This window comes from Quercus suber, unplaced genomic scaffold (assembly GCF_002906115.3).
Source record: "Quercus suber isolate HL8 unplaced genomic scaffold, Cork oak 2.0 scaffold_85, whole genome shotgun sequence".
Lineage (NCBI taxonomy): Eukaryota > Viridiplantae > Streptophyta > Magnoliopsida > Fagales > Fagaceae > Quercus > Quercus suber.
The window spans coordinates 1336135-1353831 of NW_027069550.1; the positions used below are offsets into that span (position 1 = coordinate 1336135).

A 17697-nucleotide genomic window follows, 5' to 3' on the forward strand; every position below is an offset into this window, starting at 1 on the left:
AAAAAGGGTGGATGAATTTCAACACCATGGTACATAAATATTCCATCACACCCATGATGGAGCATTACACATGCATGGTGGATTTACTTGCACGAGCTGGACATCTTACGGAGGCTTATAATTTTGTGGAGAGGATGCCAATAAAGCCGGAGGCAAGGCTTCTAACAGCACTTTTTAGTTCATGTTGTTCTCACATGAATGTAGAGCTAGCAAAGACTGTTGGACAGAGATTAATTGAATTGGAACCTGAAGAAGCTGGAGCCTATATGTTGTTGTCCAACTTCTATGGAATTATTGGGGACTTGGAAGCTGTAGCAAATGTGAGAAAATTGATGTCAAAAAGGGGAATAAGGAAAACAAAGGCATGTACATGGATTGAGATAGATAGAAAAGTCCATAGCTTTGAATCAGGAGATGGGTCTCATCCCCTTAACAAAGAGATATACAGTTACTTGAAAGATCTTGTTAAGAAGATGAAGAATATTGGATATGTGCCTAACACAAGCATGGTTATGCAAAATGTGGATGATCACACAAAGGAAGAGATGGTTCTCAGTCATAGTGAGAAACTAGCCATTACTCTTGGCCTGATTATCACGCCCCTGGGAACACGTATCATGATAGTTAAGAATCTTAAAGTGTATGTGCAGACTGCCATTTATTTACTGCATTTGTTTCAAAGATTGAAGGAAGGGAGATTGTCGCGAGAGATTCTAGCCGATTTCATCATTTCAATAATGGATCATGCTCTTGTGGAGATCATTGGTAGAGGTATGGGAGGATCTTTGCCATGAATGATAGTTCATGTGAACAATATAATTGAATGAATCTTTCTCATGCATGTAAACTATAGAAATTGTCTTCAATAACTTAATTAAAATTATCCCCCCAAAGGCTCCACTACTTATTTATAGGAGAAGCTGCCTGTCCCACTTTCGAAAATAAAATAAATAGCAAAAAAAAAAGAAAAAAAGAAACAAAGAAACAAAACAAAAAACAAGAATTTTTTTGCTTATTACTGGTACTACAAAAACTAGAACAATTTTCTCAGCTCCCAAACAGAGGGGAAGCCCATGGAAGTTGTCGATCATTTCAGTTCATGAATTTTACATTTACTAATATACCTCACTGAAAGGTTCCTACCCAGTGGGGTTTTCATGTTTCAAAACAAAAAGTTGGCTGACGTGTCTGATTCTATTCTCCTATCTTGTATTTATTCTCCCATACTTCATATTCATGAGTCACGAACTTAGTTTTGATTGCCTAGCTAAGACAGTAGCTTCTAACTAACAAAGTAATATCGGGTTCCAATTTTCCATACAATTCATCCATGACCAGTTTGGCTCATTCGCCTATCCCGGTGGTTCTCTTTGTGTTGAAAAAACATCCAGACCTTACAGGTGGTGATCTCAGGTTTGAGGACACCTCTGGTGATGTTATTTTCAAAGTCAACCATCAATCCTCACATAATAATAAGAGGCCATTCCTTGATTCCAACAGAAATCCCCTAATTTCCATCTATTGTTACCATGTGAGTCTCTCTATCTCTATCTCTCCTTCTGTTCTGCATTTAATTTGCAATGCTCACCAATTGTTCAAAACAATGTTTAAATCAACATGTTTGTTTGTTTGTTTGTTTGTTTGTTTGTTTTTTTTTGGGTAAGTTACACAGGTAGCCATTCTAAAACTACGAAAGCATTTATAATGTGTACTCTAAATTATTAAATTTGAAGATGAAACTTCTATATCTTGAAACTTGCATGTTAATCTCGAATTTGGTTATTGATTGAAAAATTTTGTAGTTTAGAATGCACTTTGCAAAAAATAACTTGTATAATTAAGGTGCTGTGTATGTGATTGAAGTTCTAATTTTGGATAAGGGTTTTGACTGGTATAATGGGGATTGTTGTAGAATGGGTCGTGGCAAGGCTTCAAGGCCGGTGAAGACGATCAAAAGTAGCATTTATTCAGAGTGTAGAGGACAGTGAACAAGCTCACCAGAACAGAGTTAGAGGTATTTCTTGTTGGTGAGAACGGGGAAGACTCAGCCTTTATGTTAAAGGTGAAAGGTTGTTCTTTCCAGAAGTCCTGCACTATCTACAGAGGCAATGATATTGTGGCTCAGGTACAAATAATTGATAAGTGTTGCTAGAAATGAAAACTGAAGCCTCAACGAATCAGATTTTGCTGTGTGTTCTGTGGAATTTATTTAAAGATGCAACAAAGATTAAATTGTTTTAAGCTTTGATCATCACCTTGCGGTCCCATAATGTGTTATTGCTAGAGGTCATGCCCTGCCAATGAGGTTTAAGGATATGTTAGGTGTGTATGATTTGTGTACAGACTAGAAATTATTGAAGATTTGTAACAACAGCGTACATATGATGATGGGACAAAAGCAATATGCACTTGGTATAAATTTAATAGCATTGCTCTTCCTCTCTGCTCAACAAACTGTTTAGTTAGCCCACATGACTTCTTCTTTGTTGTTCGGCTCAATGTTCAGAGGTTTTACCACTGCCGAGTGCCGTAATCTTTTGTTGTTTGCAGTTGTTTGAATTTATATGTGATTTTTTTGGTGGCGTGTTAAGAAATGAGAACTCATTGGCTTCTGCTTCTTCTGCAGCTTAAAGCTTTGGCATCTCTATCTGTGCTGCACAAGCAGAAGTCCAGGAAGGATATAGTACCAATTATTCCACAATGGGTAAATTTTTTATTCTCTCTCCTACATATAGATGTTGGTCAATGTATGCAGGGTGTGTAAGTTATAGTGCACACTCTAGTTGCACCCCTTTTCCACACTTAGTAATGAATATATAATCTCTTCTTTTTACAATCTCTTAAAATAAATTGTGTGGTTACTTGTTAATATGGTTTTCTCATTAATCAATGCTCATACTATATTGAGTGAGATATCTTAGCGTTGATTCATTGGTATGCCTATTGACCCATTTAAGTGGCAATTATACGGGTGAAATTATTGGAGTATTATTTGTGGTCACTGAAAATAAATGGGTTTTAAGGTCTTTTAGTAAACATAGGCTAAGTAGGGATCATATTAAAGAAGCGATGCCACTAAGCCACAAGGCTCTAGGTTATTGTACTTTGTTATGCATTATGCCTGGTTAATATTTATCTAGTTTGGTACTTTTGTCAACTTTCAATTTGGTTTAAACTCAAGTAGCTTGCATTTTCTTCTGTAGGCATTTGAATACAAGAGTCTGTTGCAGGACTATAATTGGGAGGTTCGGCGAGCCACTCATGACACCATGACTAATCTTGTCATTACCGTCGGGTTTGAACCTATCTTGATACAGACTCATGACTTTTGGTTTCCGCTTTTTGTGATGCACTGTTTAGAAATCTGAGAAGTTAATGAGGAGAAATCATTGTTGATATCATTGTTCCATTTTCTTTTTTCTTTTTTTAAAATTACTATTTCTTGAGATTCCATATTGGTTGCTTTTGACCATGTTTAAGCTTCTGAGGTGAAGATTGTGTTTTGAAAAGAATACATTACCATTTCTTAATTCATAGTGGAGGCAAAAGACCCAAAAAAAAAAAAAAAATTATCGGTGCTAATTACATCCACTTCTTTGTGCTTTAGGTCATATTGTAGCTAGTTTGTTTTTAGTACAATCTGTAACATGAATGGATATCTCCTTATCAATTTTTTTGAATGCTGATGGTACTTTGATATAATTATTGTGGCAAGTTAATAAGACATTATATTGTTTTAAGCAAGGGTATCTTGTCTCAAATTTCTGAATTTTTATGTTTTGGAATTCTGTAAATATTTACATACAGTGATAGCATGTTCAAGCTTTACATTTAATAGATTTAATTTCTGCATACTTTTCCATATTTACATACAGTGTAACTGTTGTTTTTGTTTCTCAGGAGAGATTTAGCTCCGCATCTGAAGTCTTTGATGGGACCGTGGTGGTTTTCTCAATTTGATCCTGTTTTTGAAGTTCCTCAAGCCGCAAAACGGTCATTACAGGTTTGCTGATGACGTTGTATTAGAGTCTCTCTCTTTCAATTATTTAATATAGCAATTAGGAAAGACTTCTGCTACCTTTAGGATCTGTTTGTTTTAGCTTAAAATGCCAGCTTTTGTTCACCACCTACTGATATACTATACTGCTTTCTAAAGCCTCACTTTTTCTATGTACAACTATATTTTTACAAAACTTTTTTTAAAACAAAATAAACCTATTAAAATAAGTTCATCGAATGACACTCTTAAGGATATGCTAGACAACAACCAAAGGGGAAACTTTCTCCATTAATAAGTGCTTATTCATTGTCCATTCTGTCTTTCCTTACAGATTATGCAGTTATATATTCATTCTTGGCTTGGGCGAAATTGCCAAAGCAAATTGTCAGTGTCCTTCAGCAATGAGGGGTTGTGGCAATATATTTCCTTGCATGTTAGGAATTTCCTCAAAATAAGTGGTTCTACTTTTAAAAATTATCTCTAGTATACTTCCCATGTACATGGGTTGCACCCCTTTGTGCTTCTTTCACCCAAAAAAAGAAAAAAAAGAAAAAGAAAAAGAACAAACAAAGAAAATTGGGTGTTTGATTTCTCTATTTTGTTGGTTGGAATTATTTGGTGGGTATATTAGGCAGGGATGTCAAAAATAATTGGCTCTAGCTGCAGTTTGGGCCTGCTGGCTTAAAATAATAGTTACTATGTAGGGCCGGAGTGCCTTCCAATTTCAGCTCAACTTTGAGTATTTGTTTTTATTGGTACATGCAACCAGTGGATTTTGGATCCACAACTTCATCCTCTGCCCATTCTTTTGAGAGGAAGTGCCATTTGAGCTAGTGCTCATTAGTAACTCAACCTTGAGTAATTTGTCTTGAAATTTTTAAGAATTATTTTTTTCAACATATGGCTAAGTGTTAATGATGCTGATGGTTGTCAATGAAATGAAATATAATTTCAGAGTATGCTTAGAAGAGTCGTTGTGGTCAGAGCTTAATCTTTTAAAAATTTGTTATGTTAATGAGAAATTTTTATATATTAGCTTATTTTTACAGACAACAGTATATTTAAATATGTCCAACTATTCCCTCCCCCCCCCCCCACCACACACGCACGCGCGTGCACACACAATTGCCAAAATTTCCATAAACTTTACTTCCATGAATTTTAAAGTATGTTTTTTTTCTTTTGAAGGTCATTCCTATCAAATAACCCTCTTAACAGCTTGTCTATGCATTTGTATTCTGGTCCATTGTTCAATTTATGGGCAATTTATATTCTGACTTCGGTTTTAGTTTAATCTTACCGTTCTATTGTGACATCAGGTGGCCTTTCCAGCACAGGAAAAGAGATTAGATGCTTTGATTTTATGCACAAATGAGATATTTATGTATCTGGAGGAAAATCTAAAGCTCACACCAGAAAATATGTCTGATAAAGCAGTAGCTTTGGATGAGTTGAAAGAGATGCATCAGCAGGTAAGCATTTGATGGAGCAAAAGCTAGATCTGTTATTACTTCATTGCAAGAGTGAAAACTAGGATAGTGGGAGATAATATGATGCCTAATATAGAAAAAAGAGGAAGAATAATATGTCCCCTCTCTCTCAGCTTCCAACATGTAATGTTTCTCTTCCAACTCTTTTTTGGTAACGAACACCCACCTCCTTCCCCCAAACCCCACCCACCACCACCCCCCCCCCCCCCCCAAAAAAACACACACACACACACACACCACCCCCAGATCAAACAAAGGAAAAAAAAAAAAAAAACGAAGTACTCCAACTTCCCTGTGTTTTATCATAGTTACATGGGCTTCATTTAAAAAAAATAAAAATTGACTCCTGCCTCCCTTGAGATTTATACATTGCATAAACTTAAGTTTCTTTTGTAATTATACTTATAGAAATTTGATGGCACAATCCAAGCCTTAAGAAATACTCTAATGACCTAAATACATTGATATTTTTTTTACTTTCTTAAAATTTTTTGGGATGATCAGATTGAGAAAGCTATAGCCATTGGTGACATGGATTTTTTCCAGCAAGAGTGCTAGTCTATTGGTCTACCATTACTGGTGGAGCGGGAGGATATGCACCTATCCACTCCTCTCCATGTTGTCTTAATTGACTCTCTCATACTTGCTTAATCAAGCATGTCTCTGAATGTCAATATCTGGAGATCTTTTAGCTTTTAATTGGGGCCCAAATAATGAGGTGATTCTATCCATTTGAACCACGGCTCCTTTATTACTTAGTAAAAAAAAAAAAAAAAAACATGGACTCTTCACAGCACAAAAGGCATGCCGCTGATCAGAAGATAAAATTTATATATGTAAGCACATATTTGATTGGTCAAAAAGCATATTGCAGAAAGTTCCAAATGAGTTAAAGCTTGTGGTCTGGAAGTGAAAAATTATGGACCATGAGGCTGAATCAAAACCATTTTTACTTCACTCAAAAAAAAAAAAAAAAAAAAAAATCTAGTTCAATTGTCTATCACCAACAATTACAATCCCAATTCTTTAACCATATTCAAACATATTTTCTGGATTATACTGCGTTCTTTGCTTTGAACTCTAGAAGTTCCATTTCTTTTAGGGATTTCTAATTGGGTAACCACTTTGAGCATCAAGACCCAATTGTGGATTTCTGATTTGGTCACCTCGATTGGAAATGTGGATATTTAACCAAAAGAATTCATCTAGTTGTCACTTCCAGTTGCGGCTGTAGAATGTGTAGATTATATGATTTTTCTTCAATCAAGGGCTTGGTTGGGTTGATTTGGATGACCGATGCTTCATTGATTAGTGTGATTGATAACAGAGTTTTATATGAAGGTTTGCTAATTCTTGGTTGGAGTATAGCCTATTGGGCAGTATATTGTTTAGGAAATTTCTATTTGGAGGCAAGGAGGATGAGGGAAAATTGATGCTAGAGAAATATGAAAATTCTAGAGCAGATGTAGGCAGGTGTAATTTGGTCAATATATAAAGTAATAATTTTTTTTTTCAAAAAAAAAAAAAAAAAAAAAAGATTATCCACGTTAATGGTATAGCCAGTGATCAGAAGTCCTAGCCTGGGAATTACCCTATAATCAAAAAAAAAAAAAAAAAAAAAAAAGATTATCCACGTTAATGGTATAGCCAGTGATCAGAAGTCCTAGCCTGGGAATTACCCTATAATCATACTCCATTTACGGGAGACTTCTCCTTGGTTCAAAAAGCTTTTCTTAAATCCTGTTTTCTTCTATTTTCTTGAACTGCAGGTGATATCTTCATCATTATTGGCACTGGCAACACTACTTGATGTGTTGGTCTCTATGCAATTAGAAAGACCCGATTTTGATAGCTTACCTGCTGAATCAAAACATGCTTCAAAGGCTAGGGCAACCGCTATTTCTTTTGCCGAAAAGTTGTTCACTGCTCACAAATATTTTGTGGACCTTTTAAAGTCTCAAAGCCCTGCTATTCGGTCGGCTACTTTTTCAGTATTAAGGAGTTTCATAAAAAACGTTCCTCAGGTTATAAATGAAGGAAATTTAAAAACTCTTGCTAGCACGATACTTGGGGCTTTCCAGGAGAAGGATCCTTCTTGTCATTCATCAATGTGGGATGCAGTGTTACTATTCTCTAAAAGATTCCCCAACAGTTGGGCTTCCTTGAATGTTCAGAAAAATATACTCAATCGGTTTTGGCATTTTCTTAGAAATGGGTGCTTTGGATCTCAGCAGATTTCTTACCCAGCTTTGGTTCTATTCTTAGACACTTTGCCACCTAAAGCAATTGCAGGAGAGAATTTTTTTCTTGACTTTTTCCAGAACCTCTGGGCAGGAAGGAATCCTTCCCATTCCTCAAATGCTGATAGACTAGCATTCTTCCAGGCATTTAAAGAATGTCTTATTTGGGGATTATGTAATGCATCAAGGTTGGAGTCCTTTTTACTTTTTAATTTGGAAATTTTTAAATGACATCCTATTTTTTCTGATTTAGTTGCTTGTTTTGCTGTCATGTTTATTTTTATTTTTAAGTTATCCCTGATTTTGTGATTTTCATCCTCTGTTTGATGGCAGATTCTGTGAGGGATTGGATTCCATCCATCATTTTCGAGTCACTCTGATTGACAACATCCTCGTAAAGCTTTTGTGGCTAGACTATATGTTTTTTGTCAGTGTGAAAAACCAAGATAGAGTCTTCTCTGGAATATCTGCAGATTCATCTGACAACAGTGGTTTAGCTTCTAATAAGAAGACAGTGGAAACATTGAATGTTAATTATCCAATGAACTATCTGAAAGACTTGGGAAAATTTATTATTGAAATTCTTTCAGGCATAAGTTTACTGGAACATGATCTGCTCGCTGCTTTCAGTACAGAATTTCAGGAAAATTGCCTAGGTATGCTACAGCAAACAGAGAACTTAGAAAGAGCTACTGAAAGTGTAGAACGCATCATTCATTTTATCTTATTACTGGAGCAACATGGAATTCAGAGAGGTGAAAATTGGCCTTTGGTTGATATAGTAGGACCAATGTTGGCAAAGTCTTTCCCATTAATACGATCACAAGTAAGTTACTACTGTGCAAACTCTTCAGATGGTGTAAGATTTTTTTTTTTTTTTTCAAATTTTTTTTTATGTAGAATATCTCACTTTTGTACACTTTTGACACTCATGAACCTGAAAATGTACATTCATTGGCTTGCATGCTTCTATGCTATGTGTCATTGTGCCTAATAAGAACCTGTTATCGGACATGGTACCAGTCATGCTTTAGAGACTTTAATCCTTTGGCCATCTTTAACTAGTGGGAGCCAGGAAGGGGCAGTTTTCCTGGTGTCTGCCTCAGAATGGTCCATGTAATACTCAGTTGGCCCACCAGGCCATTAATAGAGGAAAAAAATAAAAATAAAAAGAGAATAAAAACTTGAGTCGTGAACTAATAGAAACTTGTGTTTATGAGCATAGTGACATTGCAATTTAGTCTGTATAATTTCTACTTTATAAAGGTTTTAAGAAGTGTAAAGGAGGAATTCCATTTATGTCAAGAAGGCGTTAAGAATGTTCTTTTGTAAATCTCTGTATATACTATAGTTTTAGCTATTCTACGTGATGTGCAAGGAGCTATGGTTAAAGAAGAATACATGATGTGCAAAAAATTAATTTCTATGAGGCTTATTTTTATTAAATATCCATTAATTACTAGAAAGTTGTCTTTCTTTTGAAGGAGTTCAATTAGTGATTGATTGAGTATTCTTGTTTGTGTCCTTGATATGTTTTTTTATATACTCTTACTTAGATATTCACTAGTCTTTTTCTTCTTCTCTATGTCAGGACTCACCAGTGAGTGTGAGACTTCTATCAGTTGCTGTTTCTGTATTTGGACCACGCAAGATACTCAAAGAACTTTTTATTCACAATAAAGGTCCCTCCTCTAGTTTTCTGTCAGATGGCAGTGATGGGCAATTAAAGGAAGAGCAATTTATACAGATGTTCAGGGACATTTTTGTTCCTTGGTGTTTGTATGGAGATAATTGCTCTACCAGTGCTCGACTTGATCTGTTGCTTGCCTTGCTTGATGATGAATATTTCTCTGAGCAGTGGGATAGTGTTATAACATATGCAACTAACCTGGAGCATTCTGAAACTATGAATGGGTACCAAGACTCCAACCATATAGCAATATTGGCAGTGCTGTTAGAGAAAGCAAGAGATGAAATCTCGAGGAGGAAAGTGGGGGAAGATTCTGGTACTCGGAAAGGTGCCAATCCAGATCACTGGCATCATGAGCATTTGGAACTGGCTGCTGTTTATGTTGCAAATTCACTTCCTCCCTTCAGAACTTCTGATGCTCGGTTTTTGTGGTATGCGACACTTTCAGCATGATGTATTTCCACTATGTATTACTTTGAGTTAAGAACTGACATCATGGCCCAAGAGTGTAGATGATCAAATTGATACTAGACTTTCATCATAAACATGATACAAAATGAATCAACAATCATGTATATACTCTTCGTAAAGCATCATTTCCATAACATGATGTATTGTCTCTACCTTGGGTTACTTCATTCATTTTGTGGTTTCCATATTATTGGGGTTACTCTTTTACTTGCACATACTGCACCAATGTTGGCCCACATGTGAGGGGGAGTGTTAGAATAATCGGTAATTTAACACTAGAAAAAGTTGAAATTGATTAGATTCACCATTTTCTAATTGCTTAAACTTTTAAGATAATCAGAAATTTAACACTAGAAAAAGTTAAAATTGATTACGTTTGCTGCTGATTACTGCATATTGTGACCTTCATCTGCCTTATCTGCAGTGCTGTTCTTGGTGGTTCGAAAGAAGGCGATGAAACTACTTTTGTGTCCAGAAATACATTGATCTTGATATTTGAGGAGGTTTTCAGAAAGTTACTCAGTTTTGTTCTGGAGTCCTCTTTGACTTGGGTTAGGGATGCAGGTTCTCTGTTAGCTGCTGGGGTAAAGAATTTTGGGATGGAATTGGAAAGCTCTTTGAACGTGTGTGAGATGGCTCTGTTTGCTCTTGAAGTACTTGATGGTAGCTTCTTTTGCTTGAAGACGCTTGGCGAGGAAAATGGACTAGTTACAGGTATTTTAGCTGCAACATTTATTACTGACTGGGAGTTTAGCATAGGAACAGCAATAGGGGATGCAATTGATGACGAATCCAGGGAAATAATTAAGGCTAGGTTGGATTTTGGTGAATCAGTGCATGCGTTTCATTGTAAGATAAATAATCACTTCTGGAAAAGCCTCAGCATAAACCATAGGATGAGAATAGGAATTATCTTGACTCAGTCTATTCGTTCTGCTGTTTTCAATGAAGATAGACTAAATGCCGATAAAATCACATCTTTGTGCTGCCTGTGGATGATTGAAGTTCTTCAATGTCTTTGTCAATATCGGGATGAGGAACAAAATCTCATGGATCAGCTTCTGAGCAAGAATGATACTTGGCCATTGTGGACTAGTCCAGATTTTAACACCTCAAAAGGAATAGCTGCGTTGGATGTCAAGAATGCAACCATTGATATTCATGTGAGTGGGCCTTTTGGATTACTTTTTCTGCTCTCTTGATATTTGTTGTTGATTGCTTCATATTATTTTTTTATATTTATTTTTTTGGCATTGCCAAGTTATTCTTGAGAATTCCTCTATAATAATCTTTTGCTTTGATTCTTTGTCTTGTCGATTTGGAGCATGGTAGCATGCTTAGTACTATTGCATTAATCTCTCCCCCCCACCCCCAACTAAGGTGTGCAGTTCACATTGTTAGCATGATACTTATTTGTTGTGTCTGCTACTGGTTACTGCATCTGCTGTTTCTTTGATATTCTCTCTATTTTTATTCTAAACTAAAAAGTGTATATTCTAGTTCTTTAGAAGTTTTAAATGAATCCCAATGTATGAACTCTATGGCCTATGTAAATTCCATCTCAGGACAGACAGGCATTGGAACTTCCATTGATGCCTCTAGCATGGATATAATTTTATGACTGTTGTTATTCCTTGAGTTATTAGTTATGACCACTTGCACTGATGCTGCTTCTGCTATTGCTTAAAGCAAGAACTTAACACCATTCCATCTAGTACATATTCAAATCTTGTGAACTATGATCTCGTCAAGAATAGGCCTTTCCTGCAGGCCTTTGTCTGCTGTGACACATGACCAAGTAATGGTCAATCCGATATCATTTTAAGTTATATGTAACACAATAGTCCTGATACCAGACCCTGTACCCACGAAAAAAAGAGTATAACTGATTTTATTAAAATTCATGTTTTTACTTGTATAAATTGTGTGCGCAGTTTTTCAATCAGATATAAGAACTGTATGACTTACAAATTGCAAATATATGCCAAATGCAGGCCTCTGGGAATAACAAGTTTGTTTCTTTCATCAACAAACTAATCTTGGAAATTGGTATAGACACAGTCGTTGGTTTTGTTAAACATGATCCTTCTCCACCTGAGGAAGCAGCCAATGAAGAGGATACTGCTCGAGCCTGGCTTGCCGCTGAAATATTGTGCACATGGAAATGGCCGGGAGGCAGTGCTGTAGCTTGTTTCTTGCCTTTGCTGAGTTCATATGCCAAAAGTAGAACTTATTGTTTCCAGGAAATCTTCTTGGATTCCGTTTTCAATATATTACTTGATGGTGCTCTGGTTTATGGAGGAAGAAGCGCACATAGTTTGTCTGTTGTGTGGCCTGCTTCAGATGATGAAGTCAAGGTTATTGAAGAACCCTTCTTGAGAGCTCTTGTATCTTTTCTTTTTACTTTGGTCAAAGATGATATATGGGAAACAGAGAAAGCTATGATACTGTTTGAATTGCTTGTAAATAAGCTTTTTATTGGCGAAGCAATAAACAGAAACTGTTTGAGAATTCTTCCTCCTCTTGTGAATATTCTTGTACGATCATTATGTAGAAGAAGCATTGCATCTGGTGAAACTGGTAGAGATGCTAATCTTGATTTTTTAGAGGAAAATCATATGCAGGAAGCTATTGAAGGCTGGCTCCAAAGACTTCTATTGTTCCCACCTTTGATTTTATGGCAAACAGGAGAAGGTAAATGCATTTTTTTTTTCAATCAATTACAATAAGCTATTATTATGTGTTTCACAATATTTATTGACACTATTGATCGCATGCATGGAGTACAGGACCTACTCTAGAACCTAAACATAACTCAATACAAACATCACAGATTCTCTCTTTAATTTTATTTTTTCTTTTTTTGGAAGAAGGAGAAGGGGGTGTTTTTTTTTTTTTGGGGGGGGGGGGGGGGGGGGGGGGTGAGGGGGGGGGGGGGAAGGTGTACAGATCGATAATATAGAGAGTTGGTAGAAGATATAATATTTAGACCATTTAGCTTCTTGTTATTGGTAATTACACATGCACCCTATGGGTCTTAAACCCATGACCTCACATTCCACTTGCTTTTACATGGAGAATGTGCCATTTTAGCTAGAGCTCATTGGCTAGTCCGTTTGATGTTTCGAGTTACATCAATATCCTACTTGGGACCATTAAGGGTACATTTGGTACATTGAATGGAAATTACGACATGAATTGTAATATTTATTACTAGGAATAAAATGTAATGTAATGTAATAACTAAACCTATTCATAAGTTTAGTTGTGAGTTATAACATTAGAATAAAACTTAAGATTTATTTTAGTAAACGTCTTACTCATACAATTATATCTCCTTAAAAATTATTATTTTTTAAATTTAAGAGAGATATATATGTTATTTTTTATGATTTTTTATTTCTATAATTGTTAGATGTATATGGAAAGTTTGTTTATTTGGAAATATATTAAAATTTGAAATTATTGCACTTACTAAGGAATAGCTAATACAACCCTTTTAACAAGGAATAGTTCATTTTGAAGAATAGCTATTCATAAAGAATGCCTATTCCTTATAATAAAAACATAACCAAACTAAAGAATAGTTAAACCATAGGAATAACTATTACATTACCGTGCCTATTAGTCTACCAAACATGCCCCAAGTGACAGGGCCCACTTCAGTAATGTTCTGCACGCAATGAAGGCACATTGGTGGTTTCACAAACAGTTTATTTTAATGATGCATAGTATTTTGTTGTTAATGCTACCGTGTTATGTCTCTTGTAGATATGGAAGAATGGTTTTGGTTGGTTATATCTTGTTACCCTTTAAGTACAATGGGAGGTATACAGGCATTGAAGCCAGAGAGAAACATAAGCACTATTGAGAGAACACTCTTGCTTGAATTAGTTCGAAAGCAGAGACATGTTGCTGGTGTAACTGCTGCAGCTAATCAGCTACCAGTGGTGCAGATGTTGCTATCAAAGCTATTAGTTATTTCACTTGGTTATTGCTGGAAGGAATTTAATGAAGAAGATTGGGAGTTTTTGTTGTCAAATATAAGGCGTTGGATTCAATCAGCAGTTGTAATGATGGAGGAAGTTGCTGAAAGTGTGAATGATGCTATCACTAGCATGTCTACTTCTGATAATTTGGAAATTATTTCTCAAAACCTCAAGCAAATTGTTATGGTTTCAGATTCGTTTCCTATAGATATTGCTACAAATGCCCTCCTATCATTTTCTCTGTTTTCTGGGCCTCTTATACTCCAACAAACAGAAGATGCAAATAATGTAAATCCCTTGAGAACAGAAAGATGGGATCCCATCAAAGATCGGATTCTAGAAGGCATTCTTCGCATATTTTTTTGCACTGGAATTGCTGAGGCTATTGCAAGTTCCTGTTGTCATGAGGCTGCATCTATTGTAGCATCTTTTCGACTTGAACATCCTTACTTCTGGGAGTTAATAGCTTCGAGTGTTGTTAATTCTTCGACACATGTTAGAGAAAGAGCAGTAAAGTCGGTTGAATTTTGGGGGCTAAGCAAAGGGCCCTTTAGCTCTTTGTATGCCATCCTTTTTTCCTCCAGACAAGTTCATTCGTTGCAGTTGGCCACTTATTTTATGCTTTCAACTGAACCTGTGTCACATTTAGCCATCATTGGAGAAGATACTGCATCTTATCTGGTTGGTGATACTACAAGTGACCAGGATCCAAGCCGTTTGGATTTGTCATCAGAACAAAGAATACGTTTGAGGGAGGAAATATCTTGCATGATTGTGAAGTTACCTTATGAGGTTCTTGAAATGGATTTGGTGGCACCACAACGGGTAAATTTGCTTTATATATTAAATTTAATCCACTCTGCTCTGCTCTGTTTTCTTTTCTTCTTTTTCGCACTTGTATCTATTTCATATTATCTATATGATTGATGTAAAAATTTGATGATTTCAGTAATATCCTGATATGTTAATCGACTTTTCAGGTAAATATCTTCCTTGCTTGGTCCTTGTTACTATCACATTTATGGTCGTTACCATCTTCATCATCTGCAAGGGAGAGATTGGTCCAGTATATACAAGATTCTGCAAATTCAGTGATTCTACTTTGCCTTTTCCAGCATATCCCTGTAGAACTGTTCATGGCACATAGTCTGAAGAAGAAAGACACAGAGCTTCCTCCTGAGATAGCAGAAGTTGCGAGTGCAGCCACACGTGCCATTAAAACCGGTTCATTGTTGTTCTCAATGGAATCTCTTTGGCCTCTTGAAGAAGTGAAAATAGCTTCGCTTGCTGGAGCAATATTTGGTTTGATGCTTTGTGTTCTTCCTGCTTTTGTTCGAGGGTGGTTTACTGATTTACGCGACCGTTCTACATCAACTGTAATTGAATCTTTTACAAGAGCATGGTGCAGTCCAGCTCTCATTGCAAACGAATTATCCCAGGTGTGCATGGTTTGAGGTGCATTTATTGTTTATAGGGAAATAAAATGTTTGTGTGATAAGCTCACTTTAAAATCCGAAATTGAACTTTTTTCTATGCCTCAAGATATAAATTTATTAGCTTTTGAATGCCCTCCAGAATCTATTATTATCAGTTGTGTGGAAATTAATTCTTTCTGGAAATGACAAAGCACTAATTTTTAAGTAGATCTTTTCACTTTGGTTGGATTTTAATGCCTGGACATGGTGACAAGTGATCATTTAACGTCTCTTAATAAATGTGATTGTCACTGTTTTTAGACTTGCCCCCTATTTATTATTTTATGATTAGGCACCACCTTGATTTGGTTATTTATAATAGATACTCTGGTATTAAAATAACCCTTTCCATTGATCATTAATTATTTGAGAACCACTGTAATACTGACATTGTTGCTTTTCCAATGCAGATTAAGAAAGCCGAATTTGCCGATGAGAATTTTTCAGTTAGTGTAAGTAAATCAGCAAATGAGGTTGTTGCAACCTATACAAAGGATGAAACAGGAATGGATCTAGTCATTCGTCTTCCTGCATCTTACCCATTACGCCCTGTGGATGTTGATTGTACGAGGAGCCTAGGAATTAGTGAAGTGAAGCAGAGAAAGTGGTTAATGTCTATGATGTCATTTGTCCGTAGTCAGGTATTTGTTATGCATATTAGTTCACCTTTCATTATTTTTGTTTGTTTCTTTTCTCTTCCTCAACTAATAGGGTCCAAGATGTGAAATCATTCTTTATGCTATTGGTGAACGTGATTCGCTCATGGGACTATACCTGGACGTAGCAGCAGAAGTTGAAGTTGAGTAGCTTAATCAGATGCAAGCAGTGTTGCCTGTCAATAAAATACAATATAGCAGTTTTCAATGGAGGGGAAAAAAGAGAGTTCGCGGGGAAGGGGGGGGAGGGGGGGGGGGGGTGGTGTTGTTTGGGTGGTGGGTGGGCAGCCCGCAGATGGATAAACTAGAGTTCCATTCAATTGGATGGCTGTGAGGCTAATCATGTTATGATTAGGATTAGTACATTGACAATGAAGATAATGTACTTTGTTTCTATGATGCAGAATGGAGCTTTAGCAGAAGCTATCAGAATTTGGAAGAACAACTTTGACAAAGAATTTGAAGGTGTCGAGGAGTGTCCTATCTGTTACAGTGTCATCCACACTGCCAACCACAGCCTTCCTCGCCTTGCTTGCAAGACTTGCAAGCACAAGTTCCATTCAGCCTGTCTCTATAAGTGGTTCTCAACTTCTCACAAATCATCTTGCCCCCTGTGCCAGTCTCCATTCTGACCTAGTGATCAACCTGGAGTCACAGTCTCAATGAATTTTGCTTGTCTGATTGCACCGTATATCATTTAGCCAAAAGAAGTTGTTGATGGTATAATTGAAGAGTAGAAGCATACATCCAGAGAACATAGCTGTTAATTTCTTCTGCAAAACAACTCAAATGCATAAGCCAATGCTCCTATTCTGGGCAGTGTTTTTTATTGTCCTTGCTCTTTACAAACCCCAGACTCGTTTAGTGGATGAAAGGGACAGCATAGGTGTAGAGGAAAAACTTGTAAGCTCCTCTCTCTCTCTCTCTATCTAAGTACAATATTCTTGTGATCCAAGAATTAATGATCATGCCTTTTGTTTTGTTCAGTGCTGGTAGCTAAAGCTTCCTTTGAGATCATTGATGAGATGCATTACACTCTGGCCAAATCAAGATCGTAAAATCTTTTGGAAAATGTTCTCAACCCTCAATGAGTTCCTAATGAAGTCGGATGTTGTCTCCAAGTAACTACATACTTCTATTTAGGTTTTGAATGTTGGTTCTTAGCTCATGCACATATGCAGAGAAATATACCCAGAATTTTGGGTACATTATATATGTAAATAGATCAAGTTTATGAAGTCCCAATTTTGTTTCCCTTTTTGAATCTCAGTAATGTTGAAAGGGTTGAAACATAGTGATATGCAATCTTGTTTGTTTTATAATTATTTTCTGCAGCTAAAAGTTTATTTGAATGTTAACGTTGCTAATGCTCATAACACCCTCCAGAATACTAGAATAGCTTGCAGTCAGGACTGACCATTGGCTTGCTGGTACCCCTGATGTGCCCAAACATCATTATACAGATTAGTCTGGATAAGCCCTTCTTCCCCATTCTCCAATAGAGAAAAAGGGAAAACAATGAATTCTAAAAATGGGGAAAAGAGGGAGGAGGTTAATGTAGGAATTTTTCCAATAGATACGCTCTGTTTGTTTCGATGTAAAATATTTTGAAGAAAATATTTTTCAATTTTATAGTGTTTGTTTTGCAATAAAATATTTAATCAAAAGTAAAATGTTTTCAATCAA

General features: G+C 36.2%; 2 protein-coding genes across 2 annotated transcripts; both read left to right on the plus strand.

The window, feature by feature from the left end:
* The first annotated feature begins 56 nt into the window (after positions 1 to 56).
* On the plus strand, positions 57 to 794 carry LOC136067789 (putative pentatricopeptide repeat-containing protein At3g13770, mitochondrial). Its single transcript, XM_065774084.1, has one exon. It carries the CDS (start codon positions 57 to 59, stop codon positions 792 to 794), a length of 738 nt encoding a protein of 245 aa, XP_065630156.1.
* On the plus strand, positions 671 to 17333 carry LOC112000439 (E3 ubiquitin-protein ligase listerin). Its single transcript, XM_065774045.1, has 16 exons — positions 671 to 771; positions 1913 to 2125; positions 2627 to 2704; positions 3204 to 3295; positions 3901 to 4003; positions 5320 to 5472; positions 7260 to 7918; positions 8064 to 8556; positions 9322 to 9851; positions 10316 to 11054; positions 11886 to 12585; positions 13663 to 14705; positions 14861 to 15319; positions 15766 to 15996; positions 16416 to 16914; positions 16999 to 17333. Exons 2-15 carry the CDS (start codon positions 2054 to 2056, stop codon positions 16641 to 16643), a joined length of 5580 nt encoding a protein of 1859 aa, XP_065630117.1. The 5' UTR covers positions 671 to 771; positions 1913 to 2053; the 3' UTR covers positions 16644 to 16914; positions 16999 to 17333.
* The last annotated feature ends 364 nt before the right edge of the window (positions 17334 to 17697 follow it).

Coding starts and splice junctions, on each gene's coding strand:
- LOC136067789 (XM_065774084.1), top strand. CDS start 57: ATGGAGCATTACACATGCATGGTGGATTTACTTGCACGAGCTGGACAT.
- LOC112000439 (XM_065774045.1), top strand. CDS start 2,054: ATGTTAAAGGTGAAAGGTTGTTCTTTCCAGAAGTCCTGCACTATCTAC. Junction 2,126..2,626: donor GCAATGATATTGTGGCTCAG/GTACAAATAATT, acceptor CTTCTTCTGCAG/CTTAAAGCTTTGGCATCTCT. Junction 15,997..16,415: donor TGTCATTTGTCCGTAGTCAG/GTATTTGTTATG, acceptor TCTATGATGCAG/AATGGAGCTTTAGCAGAAGC.